Genomic DNA, 26,947 nt, shown 5'->3' with positions numbered 1-26,947 from the left:
TGAGATGGTTCATTTTAGTAGGTCAAATATTAATGGTAAGACTCTTGGCAGTGTGGAGGATCAGAGGGATCAAAGGGATCTTGGGGTCCAAGTCCACAGGACACTCAAAGCTGCTGCACAGGTTGACTCTGTGGTTAAGAAAGCATACGGTGCATTGGCTTTCATCAATCATAGGATTAAGTTTAGGAGCCAAGAGGTAACGTTGCAGCTATATAGGATCCTGGTCAGACCCCACTTGGAGGACTGTACTCAGTTCTGGTCGCCTCACTACAGGAAGGATGTGGAAACTACAGAAAGAGTACAGAGGAGATTTACAAGGATATTGCCTGGAATGGGGAGCATGCCTTATGAGAATAGGTTGAGTGAACTCAGCTTTTCTCCTTGGAGCAACGGAGGATGTGAGGTCACCTGATAGAGATGATGAGAGGCACTGATTGTGTGGATAGTCAGAGGCTTTTTCCCAAGGGCTGAAATGGCTAGCATGAGAGGATAGTTTTAAGGTACTGAGAAGTAGGTACGCAGAGAGTAACGAGTGCATAGAATGGGCTGCCGGTGACGGTGCTAGAGGTGGATACGGTCGGGTCTTTTAAGAGACTCCTGGCCAGATACATGGAGCTCAGAAAAATAGAGGTCTATTGGTAAACCCAGGTAATTTCTAAGGTAAGGACATGTTCGGTACAGTTTTGGGGCCAAAGGGTCTGTATTGTGCTATAGGTTTTCTATGTTTCTATAAGCCTTAATTCCCCTACTATGCAAAAATCTAAACAATCTTGTCTTAAATATAGTTACCAAGGTAGCCTCCACTGCTTCATTGGGCAGAGAATTCCATGGATTCATCAGACTTTGGGGAATCAATCTGGTGAACCTCCTCCACATCACTTCCAAATCTGAGCATCCATAACTTTTAGATAAATCTTTTATGTGGCAACTTATTGAACTCCTTTTGGAAATTCAAGTCAATAACGTCCATCTGTTCCTCTCTATCCACTGTGCTTGTTCTATCCTCAAAGAACTCCAGTAAGTTAATCAAACAGGACCTGCCTTTGCTGAATCCATACTGCATCTGTCTGATGGATCCACTTCTTTCCAGATACCTCATTATTTATTTGTTAATGACAGCTTCAAGCATTTTTCCAGCTACAGATGTTAAACTAACTGGCCTATTGCCTACATCCTTTTTTGAATAGTGGCATGACATTCGCCTTCTTCCAATCCGCTGGGACCCAGAGTCCAGGGAATTTTGGTAAATTACCACCAATGCCTCTACTATAACCTGCCATTTCCTTCAGTACCTTGGGATATACTCCATCAGGACCAGGGGACTTTAGGCCCACAAGTTAACTCAGCACTACCTCTTTAGTGATAGCTAGTGTATTGAGATCCTCACCTCCCATCGCATCCATATCATCTCCCTTCAGAACAAAACATATTACTAATTCAAGTACCAAGATAATTATAAATCATGATCGCACATCTTGGAACAGAAGCATGTGTGCCCCACCTAATCCTTGAGTGTGGGAGCAGATCTACGACAGATCAGAATGCTTCTCAGTCCAGCATTCTGTACTGTACGTAATCAAATCAGCGTGTTGTGGGGCATTGACGCTGGCTCCTAACCGTCACTAAAACTGAGTTGAGTCAGAGCTTGAGTCGGCAGAGAGTGCTGCAGTCACCCGGGAAAACGGACACACTCGTTTTGGCAGCACTACATAGGTCAGAGAACCTTGGATATTAAGGCAGGTGAGGAACTTAGTAAAGAACTTAGTCCAGAGTTGGAGACTGAGAGATCAAGAAAGGGGAGAGAAGTGTCCGAGATGGACCAACTGAATTTGAAGGCTGGGTAAAAGGTAGAGGCAAAGTCAATGAAATTGACTCCATCTCCATCTCTGGAGACAGACTATCCACTGACATCTTCTATAAACCCACTGACTCCTATAACTATCTTGATTATACCTCTTCCCACCCTGCCAAATGTAAAAATGCTATTCCCTATTCCTCCGTCTCCGCTGCATCTGCTCCCAGGATGAGGCTTTCCATTCCAGGACATCTCAAATGTCCTCTTTCTTTAAGAATCGTGGTTTCCCTTCTGCCGTCATCAATGATGCCCTCACCTGCATCTCCTCCATTTCCCAACCTTCGGCCCTCACCCCATCCTCCCGTCGCCACAACAGAGACTCGTGTTCCCCTTGTCCTCACCTACCACCCCACCAGCCTCCGGATCCAGCATATTATCTTCCGCAACTTCCGCCACCTTCAACAGGACTAAGCACATCTTTCCCTCTCTGTTTTTCACAGGGATCGTTCCCTCCGCGACTGCCTGGTCCACACGTCCCTCCCCACAGATCTCCCACCTGGTACTTACCCCTGAAAGCGTAAGTGCTACAAGTGTCTCTATACCTCCTCTCTTACCACCATTCAGAACCCCAAACAGTCCTTCCAGGTGAGGCAACACTTCACTTGTGAGTCTGTTGGGGTAATCTATTGCATCCTGTGCTCCCGGTGCGGCCTCCTCTACATGGGCGAGACCCGATGCAGATTGGGGGACCACTTCATCGAGCACCTCTGCTCCGTCCACCACAACAGACAGGATCTCCCACTTCAACTCTGCTCCCCATTCCCATTCAGGTATGTCCATACATGGCCTCTTCTACTGCCATGATGAGGCCAAATTCAAGTTGGAGGAGTAACACCTCATATACCATCTGGGTAGCCTCCAGCCCCTTGGTATGAACATCAAATTCAACTTCCAGTAACTCCCTCCCTCTCCCTTCCACCACCTCACTTTCACTCTGCCTTCTCTTCTAGCTGCCTATCACCTCTCTCATGATTCTGTCTTTTTCTACTACCCATAGTGCTTTCCCCTTTCATTCATTCTTCACCTCTCTGGCCTATCCCCTCCCTCACCCCTTCATCTTTCCTTTGATTGGTTTTTCACCTGGCACCTTCCACCCTCCCCCTACCTTCTTTATAGGGCCCCTGCCCCCTGCTTCTTCAGTCCTGATGAAGGGTCTCGGCCTGAAACGTTGACTGCTCATTTCAACAGATGCTGCCCGACCTGCTGAGTTCATCCAGCTTGTTTGTACATCTTGATTTGACCACAACATCTGCAGTGTACTTTGTGTTGACTGAAGAGAGTGCTGGGGCTTTGACCAATATCTTTCTGTCTTCTCCAGCCTCAGGTGAGGTCCTTACACTGTACGATTGTTCAAAGGAATGGGATAACCTGGTAATTGAGTCTCATGTCATTGGTAGATAGGTTACTGGAGAGAATTCTTAGGGATAGAATTCATAAGCATTTGGAAAACAACAGCTTTATGTGAGGCATGTCATGTCTTGGTAGGTCAAATGTAAAGAGAGAGTACACTGTTAAGAGCAATACCATAGGGTGGTTAAGAAGGCATATGTCAGGTTTCCCTTTATTAGTCAAGGTACTGAGTTCAAGGTTCAGGAAGTTATGTTTCAACTTTATAATACACTAATTAGGCCACATATGGACTGCTGCATATCATTCTGATCGCCCCATTAGAGGCAAAATGTTGAGGTTTTGGAGAGGGTGCAGAAAAGGTTTAATTGGACGTTGCCTGGATTAGAAGGCATGTGCCAGAACAAGAAGGTGCAAAAACATGGGTTGTTCTCTCTGGAGTGGCAGGCAGAGAGAGGATCCAACAGAGGTTTGTAAGAATATGAGAGGCATAGATAGAGTAGAGAGATAGTACTTTTTCCTTGGGTTAAAATGTCTAATATTAGAGGGCATGCATTTAAAGTGAGGGGGATAATTTTAAAGGAGATGTGAGTCAAGTTTTTTTTTTGCACAGAAAATGGTGGGTGCCTGAAATACATAGCCTGGAATGGTGGTAGAAGCAGATCCATCAGGGACCTTTCAAGAGTTGCTTAGATATGCACATAAATTTGAAGAAATAACAGAGATATGGACATTGTCTTAAGTTTCTGGTGTTATCACCTGGACTTTTCCAGGTCCATAAGTGTCTTGAATGGTTTTTAAAGTAAGTATTCAAAATCCTAAGTTCATAATGCATAAGATAAAGAAAGGAAAGGCAGCAGGTCCTGATGAATTAGTAATAGAACAAATTATTGCCCTTGAAAATTATGGAATTGAAATACTCATTTAATCAATGACATTTATGAGACTGAAATAATATCAGATGAAAAAATCAGTATTTATCACTCTTCCTAAAAAACCTGGAGTAATAAAATGTGAATTACATAGGACCATAAGTAAAATGAGTCATATCATCAAGATACTTCAAAGAATTTTGATGACAAGAACTAAAAGTAAGATACAAGCTGAAATAGATAAAGAACTATGTGGTTTTGTGAAAGGCAAAGGTTCAAGATACGCAATATTGATGTTAAGGATACTCTCAGAACGAGCTATTCAAGTGTAAAAGGATTTGTTTGTTTTATCGACTACACAAAAGCATTTGATAAAATGAAGCACAATGAGTTATTTGAAATATTCCAGGAGAAAATCAAGAGAGGCATTAGACAAGGGTGTGTTTTCTTTCCTGATTTGTTTAATGTGTATAGTGAAACAATATTACAACAAATAAGAGACATCTTGGGAATCAAAGTTGGCGGTGAAAACATCAATAATTTCAGATATGCGGATGACACTGTGTTAATTGCAAGTATGGAGGAAGAACTACAAAACTTAATTGATATAGTTGTTGAAGAAAGTGCAAAAATGGGTCTATCTATCAATTGCAAAAAGACAGAATGTATGGTGATAGCCAAAAGTTAGGGAAATCCTATCTGCAGACTGAGAATAAACGGGCAAGACATAAAACAAGTACACAACTTTTGCTATTTAGGAAGCTGGGTGACATCAGATGGCAGGTGCGACATGGACATCAAGAGAAGAATAGGACACCTTTACGAGAATGAAGAGTATACTGGTCAACACTAACCTAGGAATGACAACCCGCCTCAGAGCACTGAAATGTTCCGTTTATCCGGTTATGTTATATGGCTCAGAATGTTCAACAATACGTAACATGAGGAAACGAATTGAAGCAGCAGAGATGTGGTTTTTGAGGAGGATGCAAAGAATATCATGGACAAAACGAATATCTAATGAGGATGTCATGAACAGAGCAAGCTCAAAAAGAGAAATAATGTATGAGATCATGAAAAAGCAATGTGACTTTGTTGGACATGTGATTAGGAAACAGGAGTTAGAATGTACAGCAATTATAAGAAAGATTGAAGGGAAGAAAGCAAGACAAAGGCAAAGACAAATGATGATGCAGACAGCAGCCAGAGAACTTGAAATGAATACCAATGAATTGATCCACTTGACCCGAAACAGGAGTGTGTGGGCCATGGCAGTCAAAGCTCAAACTGGGCATGGCAGCTGATGATGATGACAATGGACATTGTGTGGGCATTTAGTATCAGTTTAGCCGGATATTTATATGTTCAGCACAACATTGTGGGCCTAAGGCCCTGTTCCGCTGCTGTACTGCTCCATGTTCCATGTTCCATAGAGTGTAGTCAGCAAGGGCAATAAAGGTATTTAAAGAGCATAGCTTCTTAGCAAATGCACAGCATATCTGGCATTTGGCATTCAGAGACAAGATAAGGATGTAACAGAAGGATTTAAGGAAGACACACCAATTAAGAGACAATTACTTTTACTAACTACAAAGTATCATCATTGTTCACTTGTAGTTTCTATGAATTTTTAACATGTGTATTTTGAATGGCAATTGATCTTACAAATAAGGAATTTGAGCAAATAAAGTTTACCAAAACGTCAACATCCATAACAGCTAGTCAATTCTGCACAAAAATGCAACATCAGAGCAGTGTGGTGACAGGAGCTATGCTGTTCTCCATGAGCATAAGCAAATAAAGTGTGATTGAGAAATGAGTCCAGAGAACTGGTGATGGCACTATCAGCAGCCTCTCGAAGCACTTTCAGATGGTGGATGTATATGAGATGTATAGAGAAGACAGATAATTAGATTTGTTTCCCCCAGGGCAGGGAATTCCATACAAGATAAATAACAGGGTTGTGTTATGAGTGACTTCAACTTCTTTACCATTGATGGCACCTCTGGAGCAGAATTTGTTCAGTATGTCCATGAAGAATTCCTGACATAATATGTAGACAGGCTGCTTACAGCAGATACCAGACCGCATGTGATAAAGGTTTCCCCCACGATTCAAAGGTAGAGCGTTCCAATGAAATGGTTCGTAAGCCGGAATTTCGTAAAGTGAAGAAGCAATTACCATTTATTTATATGGGAAAAATTGTTGAGCGTTTGCAGACCCAAAGAATAACCTACCAAATCATGCCAAATAACACATAAAATCTAAAATAAGTTACATATAGTAAAAGCAGAAATGTTATGATAAATGCACAGCCTATATAAAGCAGAAATACTTTTCTGTAGTCATTGAAGGACAGTTCTGTCCACCGTAGCGAAAGTCTCACACAAGCGCTCTGGGCAGGACTCTCCGCAGAAGCATTCAGCGCAAGCGCTCTCAGCAGGAGCACTCTACAGTAAACTTTAATCTATGAAGCTGCCAAATGAAACCAAATAAGAAATCATACCAAATAACACATAAAAATACACAGCCTATATAAAGTAGAAGTAAGTGGAAATAAGTGTAGTTTCACTTACTGGAATCCGGAAGACAGTGAGCACACTGACGATGGTGTTTGGCTGAGTCGTCGGAGGTTCGGGTGGTGAGGGGTAGAGGAGACTGGGGTGTCAAGAGGTTATTGTGGAACTACTCGGGCAGATTTTCGGTCCCCTCCTACAGGCTGGTTCATCACCACCTATGACAGTGGTATCATCAGCAAACTTGAATACGGCATTGGAGCAGTGCTTAGCCACACAGTCATAAGTGTAAAGCAATTAGAGTTGAGGGTGAAACACACAGCCTTGGGGTGTACCTGTGTTGATGGAGATAGTGAGAAGATGTCATTACCAATCCAAACTGACTAGTGTCTGCAAGTGAGGAAATTGACGGAGGTAATGAAGTTCGGATCTTGAAGCATATTGATTAGTTTTGAGGGGACGCTGGCATTGAATACTGAGCTGTAGTCAAAAAAGAACATCCTGATGTGTGCATCTTTGCTGTGCAGACGTTCCAGGGCTGAGTGAGGAACCAATGAGATGGCATTGCCTGTGGATCTATTGTGCTGGTAGGCAAATTGGAGCAGATCCAAGTCACTTTTCAGACAGGAGTAGATAACCACTTCATCACTTAGTGCTATTGGACACTAATCATTGAGGCAGGTTACCACGCTGTTCTTCGACACCGGTATAAGTGAAGCCTGCTTTAAGAAGGTGGGTACCTCAGACTGCTGAAGCAATGGGGTAAAATATCTCAGTAAACACTCCAGCCAGTTGATCAGCACAGGTATTTAGCACTTGGCCAGCTAGCCCACTTCGGCTGGATGCTTTTCATCAGTTCACCCTCCTGAAGGCTATTCTCAAAGACTGAAATCAAAGGATCAGCAGCAACTGTGGAAGTTCATGATGGTTCCTCCATGTTTTGAAGCTCAAAGTAAACATAGAAGGCATTGATCTCACCTGGAAGCAAAGACTGTTGTTGCCTATGTTGCTTGATTTTACTTTATATGATAGTTTTCAAGCCCTGGCACAAATGGTGAGTATCCTTTGTTGATTCAAGTTTAGTCTGGGAGTCTGGAATTGCCACTTCACTCTTGAGATGGATTTCCAGAGATTGTAACTGGGCCTCTAATAACTATTTTGTCACCAGACCTGAATGCCTCTGATCTGGTCCTCAGCAGATCTCACGGTTTATCCATGGTTGGGGACCAGTATGATTTTGTGGGGACACACTCTTTTATGACTGTTTTTATAAAGTCTGTGACAACTATAGTGTATTCATTCAGATCCACAGATGAGTCCTTGAACATGGCCCAGTCCACTGGCTTGAATCAATCTCTCGCCACCGCTCTGCCTCCCACAACCACCTCTTTCTGTCCTAATCTCTGGAGCTTTGCTCTTTAGCCTCTGCCTGTGTGCAGGCAGGTGAAGGACAGTCTACGGATTAGATTTACCAAAATTCAGTCTGGGCATGGAACTATAGGCAATCCTTATTTTAGGGTAACAGTGGTCTAGTGTGCTGGGACCTCTGGTGCTACAGGTTATATGCAGATCGTATTTCTTGAAACAACAAACAAGAGAAAATCTACAGATGCTGGAAATCCAGGCAACACGCACAAAATGCTGGAGGAACTCAGCGAGCCAGGCAGCATCTATGGAAAAGTGTACAGTCGATGTTTCAGGTTGAAACCCTTCAGCACGACAGGCCTTCAGTCCTGCTGAAGGGTTTCAGTCCAAAACACAGAAAACATACAGCACAATTCAAGCCCTTCGGCCCACAATGCTGTGCCGAGTATGTACTTACTTTAGAAATTACCTCGGGTTCCCCATAGCCCTCTATTTTTGTAAGCTCCATGTACCTATCCAGGAGTCTCTTAAAAGACCCTATCGTATCAACCTCCACAACCGTCACTGACAGCCCATTCCATGCACTCACCACTCTCTGCGTAAAAAACTTACTCCCAACATCTTCTCTGTACCTGCTTCCAAGCACCTTAAAACTGTGCCCTCTCATGCTAACCATTTCAGCCCTGGGAAAAGGTCTCTGACTATCCACACGATCAATGCCTCTTGTCATCTTAGGTACCTCTATCAGGTCACCTCTCATCCTCTGTCACTCCAAGGAGAAAAGGCCAAGTTACCTCAACTTATTCTCATAAGGCATGCTCCCCAATCTAGGCAACATCCTTGTAAATCTCCTCTGCACGCTTTCTATAGTTTCAACATCCTTCCTGTAGTGCAGCGACTAGAACTGAGCACAGTACTCCAAGAGGGGTCTGACCAGGGTCCTATATAGCTGCAACATTACCTCTCGGCTCCTAAACTCAATCCCACGGTTGATGAGTGTCCTATGGACTTGGGCCCCAAAATCCCTCTGATTCTCCACACTGCCAACAGTCTTACCATTAATACTATATTCTGCCATCATATTTTATCTACCAAAATGAACCACTTCACACTTATCTAGGTTGAACTCCATCTGCCACTTCTCAGGCCAGTTTTACATCCTATGAATGTCCCGCTGTAACCTCGGACAGCCCTCCGCACTATCCACAACACCTCCAACCTTTGTGTCATCAACAAATTTACTAACCCAATACCTCTACTTTCTTTTCCAGGTCATTTATAAAAATCCCAAAGAGAAGGGGTACAAGAACAGATCCCTGAGGCACACCACTGGTGACCGAAATGTCGACTGTAGTTTTTCCATAGATGCTGCCTGGCCTGCTGAGTTCCTCCAGCATTTTGTGTGTGTTTCTTGAAACAAGCCTGGTTGAATACTTGAAAATGATTTGAAATGCACCGGGATGGATTGTTTCTTTTTTGGAGATGGCATTATGCAGTATCTAAGCGCTTGATTACAGTTGTCCACTGGTGACCAACTAACTGCTGGTATGCACTTCGATAATATATTTACTTCGAATTTTGAAGAGGAAATATGCCTGGAGTTGGAGGAGGTAGATGAAATCCTTAGTGAATACTTTATTTCAGTATTCACCAGAAAGAGGGTCTATGACTTCTACAAAGTTAAGAAAGACATTTATACCACACGCTGCATCTGCAAACAGCATTATGAAGGACCCCACGCACCCCTCATACAAACACTTCTCCATCTGGGAAAAGGCACTGAAACATTCAGGCTCTCACAACCAGACTATGTAACAGTTTCTTCCCCCAAGCCATCAGACTCCTCAATACCCAGAATCTGGACTGACACCAACTTACTGCCCTCTACTGTGCCTATTGTCTTATTTATTATTTATTGTAATGCCTGTACTGCTTTCTGTACTTTATGCAATCCTGGCTAGGTCTGTAGTCTAATGTAGTTTTTCTTGTGTTGTTTTACATAGTTCAGTGTAGTTTTTGTATTATTTCATGTAGCACCATGGTCCTGAAAAACGTTGTCTTGTTTTTACTGTGTACTGTACCATCAGTCATGGTCAAAATGACAATAAAAAGTAACTTGACTTGAAAGAGGATGAGACAGAACTTTTGAATAGCATGAATGGCAGCGATGCTTCACTATCAGATGAACTTAATGTTTTCTATGCACGCTTTGAAAGTGAGAATATAACTACAGCTGTGAAGATCCCTGCTGCACTTGATAACCCTGTGATCTCTGTCTCAGAGGCCGACGTTAGGCTGTCTTTAAAGAGAGTAAACCCTTGCGAGGCAGAAGGTCCCGATGGAGTACCTGGTAAGGCTCTGAAAACCTGTGTCAACCAACTGGTGGGAGTATTCAAGGGCATTTTTAACCTCTCACTGCTATGGGCAGAAGTTCCCACTTGCTTCAAAAAGGCAACAATGATACAAGTGTCTAAGGAGAATAATGTGAACTGCCTTAATGACTATCATCCAGTAGTACTCACATCAACAGTAATGAAATGCTTTGAGAGGTTGGTTATGACTAGACTGAACTCCTGCCTCAGCAAGGGCCTGGACCCATTGCAATTTACCTATCGCCACCATAGGTCAATGGCAGATGTAATCTCAATGGCCCTTCACATAGCTTTAGTCCACCTGGACAACACAAACACCAATGTCAGGATGCTGTTCCTCGACTATAGCTCAGCATTTAATATCATCATTCCCACAATCCTGAATGAGAAGTTGTAGAATCTGGGCCTCTGTACCTCCCTCTGCAAACAGATCCTCAACTTCCTAACTGGAAGACTACAATCTGTGCGGATTGGTGATAATATCTCCACCTCACTGACGATCAACATTGGCGCACCTCAGGGGTGTGTGCTTTGCCCACTGCTCTACTCTCTATATACCCATGACTGAGTGGCTAGGCATAGCTCAAATACCATCCATAAATTTGCTGATGATACAACCATTGTTGAAAGAACCCCAGATGGGGATGAGCGGGTGTACGGGAGCGAGATATGACAACTACTGGAGTGGTGTCACAGCAACAACCTGGCACTCAACGTCAGTAAGACGTGTTATGAATGAAGGGAGCAAAGTCGCACCCTCCTTTTTTGAGAATCACAAGATCGCTATTATTTCGGGTCTGAGACCCAGGAAATGAGAGAGATACACAGCATGTCAGGAAATGAGAGAGACAGAGACACAGGATCACAGCAAAGGCAGTTATTATAGACAACGCAGAATACACAACAAGGTGGAATGTCTCCTAACAGAAGCGGAACGGAACCACTGATTACTGCTATTGTCTCTTGGAGAAGGAATTGTGTATTGAGTACTGTACTATTCATTGAAACCCCTCAAGGGACAACCAGAGTGGTCTGGTTGGGGGATTTCATCATCCCAACATGATTGACATCTGAGACCCCGTGAGTGAGGATAAAAGAGGGGTCTGGGGAACACCCCTCAGACACACCAGGAGATACGTACGAGACCAGTGGGGGGCTTGTGTGTGTGTCCATCCTTGCCTGGGTGGCGAGTCCTCCACGAAACAGTCTAGCTAAAGCACAGATACGGATCAAGATCGTATCAAGGAAAGTCGGCAAGTTATTTTTCTATTTCTCTCTCTCTCTCCAACAATTGCAACACAGCGACAAACAAACAATGACTGCAGCCTGTATCAGACAATTCATTATCCCCTAGACAACGATAGAGCTTATTTCTTATTGATTATTATTATACCCGCACTTTTAGGTTTAGTATTGACGACGTATATTATCTGTATATTTGCATTGATATTATTTTTATGTATTTTTGTTAAAAATACTGTTAAAAATAGTATCACCAGACTCCAATGGACGTCTCTATCTTTGCTGGTAAGTAACCCAGTTATGGGGTTCATAACAGACGAAAGAGCTGATTGTAGACTTCAAGAAGGGTAAGATGAAGGAACACACAACAATCCTCATAGAGAATCAGAAGTGGAGAGAGTGAATAGTTTCAAGTTCCTGAGTGTCAAGACCCCTAAGATTCTAACCTGGTCCCAACATATCACTGCAGTTATAAAGAAGACAAATCAACAGCTATACTTCATTGAGAGTTTGAAGAGATTTGGTATGACAACAAATACTCTCAAAAACTTCTATAGACATACCATGGAGAGCATTCTGACAGGCTGCATTACTATCTGGTATGGAAGGGCTACTACACAGGACCGAAAGAAGCTGCAGAGGGTTGTAAATCTAGTCAGCTCTACCTTGGGTACTAGACTACAAACCACCCGCGACATCTTCAAGAAAGACAGCGTCCATTACTAAGGACCCTGAGCACCCACAGCATCACACACAAAATGCTGGTGGAACACAGCAGGCCAGGCAGCATCTATAGGAAAAAAAAAACACTGTCTACGTTTCGGGCCGAGACCCTTCGTCAGGACTAACTGAAAGAAAAGATAGTAAGAGATTTGAAAGTAGGAGGGGGAGGGGGAAATCAGAAATGATAGGAGAAGACCGGAGGGGGTGGGGTGAAGTTAAGAGCTGGAAAGATGACTGGCAAAAGGGATACAGAACTAGAGATGGGAAAGGATCATGGGACAAGAGGCCTAGGGAGAAAGAAAGGGGGAGGGGAGCACCAGAGGGAGATGGAGAACGGGCACAGAGAGAGAAAAAAAGGAGGGGATGGGGTAAGAAGGGGAGGAGTGGCATTAACAGAAGTTAGAGAAGTCAATATTCATGCCATCAGGTTCAAGGCTACCCAGATGGAATATAACCTCCAACCTGAGTGTGGCTTCATCTTGACAGTAGAGGAGGCCATGGATAGACATATCAGAATGGGAATGGGATGTGGCATGTCCACCAGAAAAAGCAGGATCTCCCAGTGGCCACACATTTTAATTCCACGTCCCATTCCCATTCTGATATGTCTATCCACAGCTTCCTCTATGAATGTCCGACTTACGAACAACTTGTACTTACGAACCGAGGAAGGAGAACGCTGTCCGCCATTTTAAGTTGGATCACGATGCTGCCCACCATTTTAAGTTGGATAACAACGCCATCCACCGTTTTAAGTCGTTGTCGTTGACACTGTGTTGAGTCTGCAACTTTGTATTTGGCTTAAATTTTTCTTAGCAAGATTCACCCTGACCACCTTGTCCAGTCAGCACTTGTCCCATTTAACCTGTCTCAGTGTGGACTTTAGGACCCAGGGAATTCAGTGCAGTGGACTTTAGGACCCGGCGGAGCTCAGGACCCACTGCCTGCAGTGTTTCTATTCCGTTGATGGAAAACAACTACGATTGAAAATAAAATGGAAATAAAAAAACGATCGGAAAGAGGTGAAACGCCGTTGGTCACTGGAAAAGTGTTAGGCTACAGTCGGTCAACAATCGGAATAATTTTAAAGGATAAAATTAGAATAATGGAGCATGTGAAAGGCCCTGCCCCAATGAAAGCTACAATTATTACTAAGCAACACAGTGGTTTAATTATTGAAATACATACATTTCTTTAGTGTTTTATATGCATAGAAAAGTGAAATATATACTATATACTAAGACAAACATTTGACTAACTGACTCTAAATAATACCAGATGTACCTGTTCCAACTTAGGTACAAATCCAACTTAAAGACAGACTCAGGAACGGAACGAGTTTGTAACCCGAGGACTGCCTGTATCATCATTATTATTATATTTTGTTTACTTTTTCTTTATTATGTATTACATTGAACTGCTGCTGCTAAGTAAACTAATTTCACAACACATGCCACTGATAATAAATTTGATCCTGATTCTGGATGTTATTCCTTTGTTCAAGAAAGGGAGTAGGGATAACCCTGGGATATACAGGATTTTCAAACATATGGAGAAGAATAAACTGATTAGTGATTGTCATCAGAGCTTTGTGAGGGGTAAAGTCATGCCTCATGAGCCTTATTAAACTCTTTGAGGATGTGACGGAGCACACTGACAAAGGTAGAAGGATGAAGTGTATATGGATTTTAGTAATTGCTTTGATAATGTTCCCCATGGTAGTGTTACGTATTCAGGCAACAATAAATATATGAGTTCAGCATGGGTTTATATAACAAATAACACATTTATTAAACGCTGTAAATAAACCCCCCCAAAAGTAAACAAACACTAATGTAACTGGAAATCAGCTGCTGTGCGGCAGCTTGAACAGTTCTAAAAGCGATGTTGCAAAAACAGTTCTTTAAAGTAGTATTGCCAAAAGTTCAAAAATGCTCACAGTCCATTTAAAAGGAGAGACTTTATAAGACGATTTAAATTCTCTTTCACGTTGTTTTGCTTCAATCCCCGGCGTCGAACTTCCCACGAAGAATTTACGAAATGAAACAAAATGGCTTAAAGGCACTGACCTTTCCTTTATCACACTGTCCTCAATCTTCTGCTATCCCGCAGAGATTAACATGAGAACAGTCAACAAATTCCTTCCAAATAAGGATTAAACAAGGTCGAACCCGTTTCACTGTCGAAATAGATTCTCCTCAATCTTTAACTCCGGAACTCCGATCTTCACTCTCCACTGATCCTCAACTAGCAGTATTGTAAAGAAACTGTTGGCAATGACCTTTTAAACTTTAGGCATTAGATAAAAACTTCATCCTTCAACTAAACTGCGTCATCACATTAAATCACGCAGTGGCATGAAGTCAACATGGTAAATCCAGCCACGAACTGCCCCTCCTCACAGTGTGGGGTCTTCCTTTTATAACCTGTTAAAAAAACCTGTCATATGATCTCTACTGGTGGGAAAATGACATCACTCCACCATCACAAGATGGTGATCCTCCACCTCCAGTATAGCTTCAACCCCAGTCACGTGACAAGGGTACCACTGTCATGAGTCATGAGTACGTAACAGTAGGCTCTTTCAGAAAGTCAGGATGCATGGGATCCAGGGAAACTTGGCTGCATTTGTTAAGAGTTCCTTAAATGCATCTACCTCTACCACCACCTCTGGTAGGGTGTTCCAAACATTCAACACTTACTTTGTTAAATAAACTGACTTCTGACATTCTATACTTTTCACCAATCACCTTAAAATTAGGCCATTTTGTATTAGCTAATTCTACCCTGGGGAAATGTCTCTGGCTATTCACTCAATCTATACCTGCAGAACTGGGCAGGAAAATGGCAGATGGAGATCAACCTGAAACAGTGACAGGCCAATCAGACTAAAAGGTTAAATTTGAAAGCAGAATACATGGCTAATGACAGGATTCTTAGCAACATAAAGGAACAGAGGGATGCTCAGATCTACATCCATTGTTAAACTTAAAGTTGCCTTGCAAGTTTATAGGGCTGTTAAGAAGGCATGTTGTATATTGATTAATCAGGTGATTGAGTTCAATAGTCGCGAGGTAATGTTGTAGCTCAAAAAGCCCTGGTTAGACCACACTTGGAATACTGAGTCAACTGAATCCCCTACTGTCAACATCCTGGGGTTTACCATTGACAGAAAAATGAACTGGTCTAGCCATATAAACACCATGGTTACCAGAACAAGTCAAAGGCTAGGAATCCTGCGACATGTAACTCACCTCCTGACTCCCCAAAGCCAGTCCACCATCTGCAAGGCTCAGGTCAGGAGTGTAATGGAATACTTGCCACACTCCTGGATGAATGCAGCTCCATCAACACTCAAGAAGCTTGACACCATCCAGTACAGAGATGCCCACTTGATTGGTACCCTCCACCATCAACAAGCAGTTGCAGCAGTGTGTACTATGCCTGATAACCTTTTGATGCAAAAGCAAATTTTACCCCTAGAGCGCATATGTGAGTCATATGTAATAACTTCTACTTTGAAAAAGGACCACTCAACAACTTCATGTCCAAAGGAACAACTTTATCTGGGATGGCAAAACCAATATTTAACATATAGAGGTTTTCCTTGAACTGCGCTACACAGCAGAGGGGCTATACATACATGTGCATCGGACAGAAAGAACAGAAGTAAAACCTCGCAACCCCAGAAACAACCTCTCTTTACAAACAGCTTTCTGTAGTGGGAGTATTGCTATATTACCATTATTCTAATTGGTATTAACTTATCTTTACAGTGCTCACATTACAACACTTCTCCCCCTTTAAATTCCAAATTCCCCAAATTCACAAGAACTGGGAAATGAAAAACAGTGGTGTCATTAGCTTGCATACCTCTGAAACTTATACTAGAGTCTCAGTAACAGTTTACCAATACAAAACACCTGAAAAACGCGTCAGGTTCAACATTCAGTCTGACAAAGGAAACTGTTCAAATATTCAATCTATCAGGAGGTTTGTGAGGGTGCTGTGCTGCATCAATTTTTTGACTTGCTGCCTGAGATAAAGAAACGAGGAACTGTCAGATGGTGCGTGGCTACTGGATTTAGGGTTTCTGATTGACCTAATGGCTAAATTAAACACACTTAACAATGAGCTCATGGGAAAAGACCAACATCTGCCCAACATGATAATTGCAGTAAATGCATGTAAGGCCAATTTGGATTTCAAATTTAAAGAACGGAAGGCTGACACACTTTACCAACTTGGAGAAAATGTTACAGGCCATCAAGGAAAAATAATGCTTTTCACCCTGAGCAGTACTGTGCTTACTTAGACAAACTGGCAATACAGTTCGATCGGCATTTTGGGGAGTTAAACGTCATGAAAGATATTGCTGCATTTATTTCAAACCCATTTCTGCCAATCGATACAGAACAGATAGAAGCCAAATTCCAGCAAGTATTTGGTGTGCCAAGTGATATTGAAATGGAAATAATTGATTTGCAAAATGACATCGAGCTTAAAGCAAGATCACGGGACGGTGACTTTTGGGGGCTTGTCAGCAGGGAGAAGTTTCATCTCACCACATGTGCACTAAAAGTCAGTGCCTACTTTGGGTCAACTTATCTGTGTGAAATTACATATTCACAGATGAAAATTATTAAATTTAAGTACAGGAGCTGTCTTACTGATAGACACCTCACAGACTGTTTCAGACTGGCTGTCTGTAGTTATGAGCTAAATTTCAGAGAACTAGCAGAAAGTATTCAGCCTCGGTCATTTTTATTCATTTATTTTTCCTGTTGAAATAAAATTAAATAATGAAACTTAGAATTAAAGGTGTTGTAATGTAAGCATTATAAAAATAAGTAATACTAATTAGGATAATGGCAATATAACAATACTCCCACTATGGAAAGCTGTTTGTAAAGAGAGGTTGTTTCCAGGGTTTTACTTCCGTTCTTTCTGCCCAGTGCACATGTGCGTATAGCCCCTCCACCATGCAACGTGGTTCAGTGAAAACCTCTGTATGTTAAATATTGGTTTTGCCGTCCCAGATAAAGTTGTTCCTTTGGACATGAAGTTGTCAAGTGGTCCTTTTTCAAAGTAGAAGTTACTACAAAAGGTATGAAGTATTGTAATATTCTTAAAGAAATACAGCTATGGCCTGTTTGATATGCTAGTTACAGTGTTTTCTTGGTTGAATTAATTTGAAAGTTTGACAAAAGCATTTTATGTAATTCAAATACAACCAGCCCAAATAAAAGGCCTCAAGTTGGAAGTACAATCTGAGCTGTTTTTCGTCTAACAGATTTAGTAGGTCAATCTTGCCTTTCACTAAGGCCAAGGCAGGGGATCTTGGGCTTAAAAAGGATGGCGACCACTAATCTAGAAGGACAAGAATAGCAAATACTTGGGAACACCACCACTTGGAAATCCCCCTCCAAATCATCCTGACTTGGAAACATATCGCCTTTTCATTGTCGCCAGGTCAAAATCACAGAATTCCTTCCCCAAGAGCACTGTGGGTATACCTACACCTCAAAGACAGCAGTGGTTCAAGAAGGCAGCTCATCACCACCTTCTCAAGGGGAACAAGGGATGGGCAATAAATGCTGGCTTAGCTGGTGAAGCCCACATCCCGTAAATGAAGAAATAAAATTCTTGTCACCTCATTCTAGGAAGGATATGGAAGCTTTGCTTACTTATTTAATAACATAGCATTGAGTAGACCCCTTTGAGCCATGCCACCCCAGCAACTCTGACAAACCTGATAACTCTAACCTAATCATGGGCTAATTTACAATAACCAATTAACCTAACTGATAAGTCTTTGGACTCTGATGGACTCAGAGAAAATCCATGCATTCCACAGGGAGGACATACAGAGATTTCTTGCAGAACTCCAAACTCCAGATCGCCCCCGAGCTGTCAGAGTGTCACACTAACCAGATTTGGTACATAGTGAAGGTACAGTGATATATGCTAGTGTGCTGGAGCATTTTGAGATTCTGAAGGAGGTAGTGCTATGTCTTCCGAAAAACATCAATGTGGATAAATTCTCATGGCTTGATGGCATTCTGAACATCCCAGAATATTAATAAATGTAAATGAGAATAATTGTTAAGGATTTGAAAAAGATCTTTGTGTCCTCAGTAGTAGTAGTAGGTGAGATCCCAGTGGAAAATAGCAAATGTTGTGCCTTTGTTCGAGAAAGGGAATTAGGATTATCCCGTAATGGTATTAATGTACAAAGGGATCTTGAGGACCAGGTCCAAAGTTCACCGAAAGTGGCTGCACAAGTGGTAAAGGAGGCATGTGGAATACTTGCCTTAATTGATGGGAGTACTAAGAGCAATAAAGTCATGCTGCAGCTATATAAAACTTAAATTTGACTGCACTTGGAATATTGCATGCAGTTCTGGTTGGCCCATTATACAAAGAATGTGGATACTGTGAAGAGGGTACAGAGGATGTTGCCTAGATTATAGGGTACGAGCTATAAGGGAAACTTGGACAAACTTGGGCCCTTCAACCTCGAGGCCTTCAGCTGGAGGCTGAGCGGAGACCTGATAGAAGTTTTAAAAGTTATGCGAGACAAGGATTGGCTGACAGTCAGAATCTCTCTCCCAGGGTAGAAATGTCAAGCACAAGCTTTTAAGGTTAAATTAAAGGTGATGCGAGTGGCAAGTTGTTTTGAAACACAGAGAGTAGTAGTTGCCTGGAATATGTTACCGGGGCAGTTTGGTGGCATTTCAGGGGCTTCTGTACAGGCATATGAATATGAAGGGAATGGAAAGGTATGGATGATGTGCAAGAGGTCATTTAGTATAAATTGGCATGAAGATCAGCACAGCACCCCATAGGCTGAATGTCCTGTCTAATGCTGTACTGTTCTAGAATCTGGCTTATGTTCTACTACGTACTGGATTTCTATTTTCATAAATAGCTACTCCTTCCAAAACTTGGCAATGGCTACTCCAAAGTTTATTGAAGCAAAAGGGTTGAGTTAATAGAGATTTTGAGTACTAATTAATTTCCATCTGGCTACTTGACAAGATTATGATGCTGCTGCAAGTTCTTATATGTACTTATGCATAGGACAATAAATAGCTTTGGCTTTAAATTATTATAAGTTAATACTACATAGTAGCAAGTTCTCACCAAAATCAAAATCACTGCAGGCATTTTCTTCAACTGAGGACAGCTTCATCACTCCAGCAACAACTGTCTTATGTAATTCATCCTGAATTGAAAAGAATAAATAAAAGTTTCATTGTCTCTGCACAGGATTATGTAGAGTAATTAATTTATCGCAGAAAAATACTGGGTGTGCATTTGTGGTATAGTTCACTATCCTCAATGGAAATCAATGTACAAATGTGGGATCTGAAATTACAATTCTTAATCTAGTACATTGCTATGCTGTTTATTTGTTATAGTGTTCTCATTCTTCCAAGCCACAGAGCAAGTAATAGAATAGTTGCAATCTGAAATGATTTAGAAGATGATTTGGTGAATTCCTGTAAAAGTGATTCCTATGTTGGGGGAAAACATGCAGACTGCTGAAGGCAGAAGGAGTCTAGCTGCAGCAGTCAAAACAGCTGAGGGGAGGAGCCAGCACCTTTGACTAAGTTGTTTTTAATTGGCAGAGTTGCCACACACTTTACCAATAAAAACATAGAATCAACTGAAGTGCCCCATTTAGAAGTAGTGATTGTGGTGTGTCAGTGCTGGTGGAGAGGAGAGGTTTTGGTGAGATGGCACACGTTCAAAGTTAATTTATTATCAAAGTGCAAACAGTTGCAAAAAGAAGTTTGTGAACCCTTTGCAATTATCTGCTTTTCTGCATTCATTACTCATAAAATATGGTCTGATCTTCATCTAAGACACAATAATAGTCTGCATAAGCTTATATCACACAAACAACTAAACTACTTCTTGTCAATATTGAGTAAACCATTTAAATAATCGCAGCCTCAGATTAAAAAAGCATGTGAACCTCTGGAGTAATGCTTTCTACAAAAGCTAATTGGAGTCAGGTGTTTCAATCAATGAGATGAGATTGGAGGTGAGAGTTGTAGAGGTGTCCTGCCCTATAAAAAAGACACACATTCAGGTGACTGACAGAGCCTGCTCTTCACAAGAAAGATCTGTTTACGTGTCCCATGCGTTTCGACTTTCAGAGGACTTTACAAGAATTGTGGAGACGCATTAAATTGGAAAAGGCTACAAAAGCATTTGTAAAGAATCAGAATCACAATCAGGTTTATTATCACCAGCATGTGTTGTGAAATTTGTTAAATTACAGCAGCAGCGGTTCAATGCAATACACATTATAGAAGAAGAAAAAAATTAAATGAAATAATAAATAAATAATTACAGTATACATATATACTGATTAAAAATCGTGCAAAACACATAAATAATTTATATTTAAAAAGTGAAGTAGTCTTCATGGGTTCAATGTCCATTTAAGAATCGGATGGCAGAGGGGAAGAAGCTGTTCTTGAATTGCTGAGTGTGTGTCTTCAGGCTTCTGTACCTCTTATCTGATGGTAACATTGAACAAAGGGCATGCGCTGAGTGCTGGAGGTCCTTAATAATGGACGCTGCCTTTCTGAGACACCGCTCCCTGAAGCCCTCTGCAGCTTCTTTCGGTCCTGTACAGTAGCCAGCCCCCCACCCCCCAAACCAGACAACCTTGCACTCAACATTAGTAAGACGAAAGAGCTGATTGTGGATTTCAGGAAGGTAAGACGAAGAACACACACTCATAGAGGGATCATAAGAGGAGAGAGTGAGCAGTTTCAAGCAGTTTCAGTTTCAAGCAGCCTGTCAGAATGCTTTCCATGGTACATCTATAGAAGTTTCTGAGTGTATTTGTTGTAGTACCAAATCTCTTCAAACTCCTAATGAAGTCTAGTCGCTGTCTTGCCTTCTTCATAACAGCAGGTTAGGTCGTCAGAGACCTCGACATCCAGGAACTTGAAACTGCTCACTCTCTCCTCCTGTGTAGGTCTGCAGTCTTTCTCTGTGTTGTTTTTTTTTACGTAGTTCAGTCTAGTTTTTGTACTGTGTCATGTAACATCATGGTCCTGAAAAAGTTCTCATTTTTACTACGTACTGTACCAGCAGTTATGGTCAAAATGACAATAAAAGTGACTTGACTTGACTTGAAACAGCAAAAGACCTGTAGAAATCTCTAGAACTTGCTGAAGTCTCTGTTCATGTGTCCACTATAAGAAAAACACTAAACATGAATGGTGTTCATGGAAGGACAACATGGAGGAAAGCACTGCTCTCCAAAGAAAATGCTGCACATCTCAAGTTTGCAAAAGACCACCTAGATGATCCACAACACTTCTGGGACAATATTCTGTGGACAGATGAGACAAAAGGTGAACCTTTTGGCAGAAATGCACACCACTATATGATTAAACAATGTGTTCAATAAAGACATGAAAAGTACAATTGTTTCTGTGTTATTAGTTTAGGTAAATTGTGTTTGTCTATTATTATAACTTCGATTAAGATCAAACCACATTTTATGAGTAATTAATGCAGAAAGCCAGGTAATTGCAAAGGGTTCACAAACTTTTTCTTGCAATTGAATATGAAACACTCTGATTTCCTCAGCTGTGTAAGTCTAGGGAAGACAATCTCCAGCCCCACCAAACATGTGAGATTGAGGTGCAAGCCCCTCCTCCACAAACACCCTGTTTGTGGATGCTGTGTAATTCACTACACTGTTACAACTTAATGCCACAAAATAAAGGATTAAAGGAATTATATTTATGAATCTTAACTTAAGGGTTATTAAAGAATAACAAAAAAAGGTCCATTCTGATTAAACAGTCAAATGTGCACAAATCGGAGCTCATCTTGAACTTCTCTGTCACTTACATGCTGGGCCCTCCATCAATGTGAAAGCACACACCACCTTCTGAACTTTGCTCGTAATCCATCTCGAACAAATGGGTCTCTCACCAGATTTAACGCTAAGACTGGTTCTCCCCAGTGGTTCTCTCTTTATCTCCTCTCGAAGAAAAGCTAAGACCAACCGTATTATCCCTCACCAAGAAAACCTCCCACTAATTGGATGACACACATTCTGCATCATCCCTTACCTTCAACAATAACCTAAACAGGCTGAAAGCAGAACAAACAGCTCTTACAGTGCTGCTAAATGAAATACCGACAGCATAACAGTAAAGATGTGAACCAGAACACTACATATATGTCTCAAAACACAACCATGAGATACATTTCCTTGTGGGCATACTCAATAAATCCATAATAGAATCGATGGAAGGCCACGCCCACTTGGGCATTCAACCAGTTGGCAAAAGATAACAAACACAAATACAAACAGGAAGAAATAATAATAATAAATATGCAAAAAATATTGAGAACATGAGACGAAGAGTCCTTGAAAGTGAGTCCATAAGGCCATAAGATATAGGAGCAGAAAGAAGTATTTGCTCCTGCTCTATTGAGTCTGCTGCACCATTTCATCCCTCCACCTATCTTTGTACCGTTCTGCAAACCTGGCAACAAAGTCATCAATTTCATCATCCAGATCATTCACATATAACAGAAAGTGGCAGTCCCAACACAGATCCCTGTGGAACACAACTAGTCATCATCAGCCAACCAGAAAAAGCACCCTTTATTCCCACTCTTTGCCTCCTGCCAATCTCTATTCCTGTAATATCGTGGGCTCTTCACTTGTGAAGTAGCCTCGTGTGTGGGACTTTGTTAAAGGCCTTCTGAAAATCCAAGTAAACAACATCCACCGATTCTCCTTTGTCTATCTTGTTTTGTTTTGTCTTCAAAAACTTCCAGCAGATTTGTCAGACAAGATTTTCCCTTAAGTTGACTTTGCCTATTTTATCATGTGCCTCCAAGTACCCCAAAACATTATTAACAATTGACTCCAACATCTTTTCAACCACTAAGATCAGATTACTTGGTCTATGGTTTCCTTTCTTCTGCCTCTCTCACTTTTGAAGAGTGGAGTGACATTCGCTATTCTCCAGTCATCCAGAACCAGGTCAATATCGATTGTTTCTTGAAAGATCTTTATTAATACTTCCACAATCTCTTCAGCCACCTCCTTCAGAAGCCTGGTGTGTCGACTATCTGGTTCAGTTGACTTATCTGCCTTCAGATTGTTCAGCTTCCAAATCACTTTCTGACTAGTAATGACAACTCACTCATTTCTGTCCCCCGGATACTCTCAAACTTCTGGAGTACTGCTGGTGTCTTCCACAGTGAAAACTGATACAAAATACTTAATTCAGTTCATCCAAGATTTCCTTGTATACTATCCCTACCGCTCCAACATCATTTTCCAGTGGTGCGATATCTACCCTCTTTCCCTTTTACACATTATATATCTGAAGATCCTCTACCTTTCTTTTAATTTTTGTTCTATCCCTTACACTTTTATGTTGGCTTTGAATTTTCTTGTCAGCTATGGTTGCATCATCCTGTCTTCTTCTTCCACAAAACCATAAAGCAAAGGAGCAGAATTAGGCCATTTGGCCCATCGAGTCTGCTCCACTATTCAATCATGGCTGGTCCTTTTTATCCCCTCCTCAGCCCTAGTCTCTGGCCTTTTCCCTGTAACCTTGAATACTGTGTCCTATCAAGAACCTATCAAGCTCTGCCTTAAATACACCCAACCATCTGGCCTCCACAGCTTCATGTTCCACAATTCACCACCCTCTAGCTTAAGAAATTTCACCACATCTCTGTTTTCAATGGACGCCATTCTATCCTGAGACTGTGCTCTCTTGTCCTAGACTCCCCCACCATGGAAAACATCCTTTCCACATCTACTCTGTCTTGTCCTTTCAACATTCGAAAGGTTTCAATGAACTCCCTTCCTTATCCTTCTAAATTACAGCGAATAAAGACTCAGAGCTATCAAATGTTCCTTGACCCTTTCATTCCCAGAATCATCCTTGTGAACCTCCTCTGAACCCTTTCCAATGCCAACACATCTTTTCTTAGATGTGAACCCCAAACTGTTCACAATGCTTGAGGTGAGGCCTCACCAGTGCCTTATAAAACCTCAGCATCACATCCCTGCTCTTGTATTCTAGACTTCTTGAAATGAATTGTGATTCTTCATTGGAATATTTCTATCCTGTGCCTTCCGAATTACTCCCAGAAACTCCAGCTATTGCTGCCCTGCCATCATCCCTGCTGGTGTTTCCTTCCAGTCAATTTTGGCTGGCTCCTCTCTCATGCCTTTTACTCCATTGTAATAGCATACCATCTGACTTCAGCTTCTCCTTTTCAAATTGCAGAGTGAATTCTATCATATTACAATCACTGTCCCCTAAGCGTTCTATCTTAAGTTTTCTTGTCAATTCCGGTTCATTGTACAACACCCAATTCAGAATAGCAGATCCCCTTCTGGGACCTACCATGAGCTGCTCTAAAATACCATTACGCTGGCATTCTGTGAATTCCCCCTCTTACGATCCAGTAGAAACCTGATTTTCCCAATCTTCCTGCATGTTGAAATCCGCCATAACTATCGTGCATTGTCCTTTTCACTTGCATTTTCCATCTCCGGTCATTTATTGACCACACCTTTGCTGCTGTTTCGAGGTTTGCATATAACTCCGAACACTATCTATTTACCCTTTCAGTTTCTTCCCACAACAATTCTGCACCTCTCAACCTATGTCATCTCTTTTTACTGTTTTGATTTCATTTTTTACCAACTAAGCCACCCACCCCATTGGCCTACCTGCCTGCCCATTCAATACAATGTGTAAAGATCCCAGCTGTAATGTTCTTTTAACCATGATTCAATATGTCATACAAGCCAGTCTGTAACTGTTACTAGTTCATCTACCTTATTCCATATATTGTGGACATTCAAATATAACACCTTTAGTCCTGTATTCATCACCCTATTTGAATTTGGAATTCTTTCACATTGCAACACATCCCATTGATTGCAATTTTGCCTTATCATCAGCTTCTCCTTGCTCACAGTCTCACTACACACTATGCCTGTTCATAAACCAACTACCCCATCTTCAGCCTGATCCCTCTGACTCCTATCCCCCTGCCAAATTAGTTTAAGCCCTCCCAAACAGGTCTAGCAAACCTGCCTGCAAGGATATTGCCCCTTTGGGTTCAGGTGTAACCCATCCATAGGTTGTGGAAACATTTCAATAATGGGGCAAGTGAAGTTCAGTGAAGTTATCCCATTTAGTTCAAGAACCTAACAGTTGAGGAGTAATAACTGTTTCTAAATCTGGAGGTGAGAGTCCTGAGGGTCCTCTACCTTATAACCATATAACAATTACAGCACGGAAACAGGCTCTCTCAGCCCTTCTAGTTCATGCCGAATGCTTATTCTCACCTAGTCCCACCGACCTGCACTCAGTCCATAACGCTCCTCTCCATATACCTATCCAATTTAACTTTAAATGACAATACCGAACCTGCCTCTACCACTTCTACTGGAAGCTCATTCCACACAGCTACCACTCTCTGAGTAAAGAAATTCCCCCTCGTGTTACCCCTAAACTTTTGCCCCCTAACTCTCAACTCATGTCCTCTTGTTTGAATCTCTCCCCTACTCTCAATGGAAAAAGCCTATCAACGTCAACTCTATCTATCCCCCTCATAATTTTAAATATCTCTATCAAGTTCCCCCTCAACCTTCTACGCTCCAAAGAATAAAGACCTAACTTGTTCAACCTTTCTCTGTAACTTAGGTGCTGAAACCCAGGTAACATTCTAGTAAAAGATGTATCAAACATCTGGCTTCTAATTTTCTCTAAGATCAAACATGACATAATGGAGGAGAGCCAATAGAAAACAGTAGGCGGATTAGATTCTTTCCAGTATAACAAGATAGCTCTCCTAGCCAGTAAAGTTGAAAAGGCTATCACATGTTGAGCGGAAGCAGATACTCTACCTACTTCCTCTGGAATAATCCCAAACATTGCCATAATTGAATTGGGTTAAACATCCACATCTATAACTTTAGATAGTATTCGAAACAAATCTCTCCAAAAATTATTTAGGCTTACACAGGACCAAAACATATGAGTTAGAGTAGCCACCTCTACGTTACATCTGTCACAAGTAGGGCTTATATTAGGAAATATATGTGTCAATTTATCTTTAGACATATGGGCCCTATGTACTATCTTAAACTGAATTAAGGAATGGCATGCACAGATAGATGAATTATTAACTAGATAATAAATTTTACTCCATTGATCATCTGAAAGTGAATGTTGAAGTTCTATTTCCCAAGTGCGTTGAACCTTATCATTAGGCGGCATGCGAGCATTCATTAACTGTTTATAAATGATAGCTATTAATCATTTTTGAAAGGGTTTAAGCTGAAAAATAGCATAAGCCAAATTTGAAGAATAGGCTAAGGGATAATTCGGTAAAAGATCACGGAAAAAATTCCTAACCTGTAAGTGTCTAAAACAATGTGTTAGAGATATCATATTTATCCATTAACAGCGAAAAAGACATTAAACAATCCTGTAAGAACAAATCTAAAAAAGTTTTTACTCCCTTAGTTTTCCATATTAAAAAAGCTTTATCCAGAGTTGATGGTCACCAGAGAGTAAAAAATTATTTAATTCAAAAAATCTATGAAACTGAAACCAGATTTTA

At 41.4% G+C, this 26,947-nt stretch overlaps 1 protein-coding gene across 6 annotated transcripts in view; it reads right to left on the bottom strand.

Moving 5' to 3' along the window:
* LOC132404568 (microtubule-associated protein 9-like) overlaps nt 1-26,947 on the bottom strand; it is a 226,389-nt gene that overhangs the window by 146,342 nt on the left and 53,100 nt on the right. For all 6 annotated transcript variants that reach the window (XM_059988795.1, XM_059988794.1, XM_059988793.1 and 3 more), the window contains one exon: nt 19,439-19,520. In XM_059988795.1, coding sequence (XP_059844778.1) covers nt 19,439-19,520 — 82 coding nt within the window. The remainder of the gene's footprint in view (nt 1-19,438; nt 19,521-26,947) is intronic.

The sequence above is a fragment of the Hypanus sabinus genome, chromosome 14 (assembly GCF_030144855.1).
Source record: "Hypanus sabinus isolate sHypSab1 chromosome 14, sHypSab1.hap1, whole genome shotgun sequence".
NCBI classification, from domain to species: domain Eukaryota; kingdom Metazoa; phylum Chordata; class Chondrichthyes; order Myliobatiformes; family Dasyatidae; genus Hypanus; species Hypanus sabinus.
The sequence above is the reverse complement of the archived record's forward strand: the minus strand, read 5'-3'. Positions and strand labels throughout refer to the sequence as shown.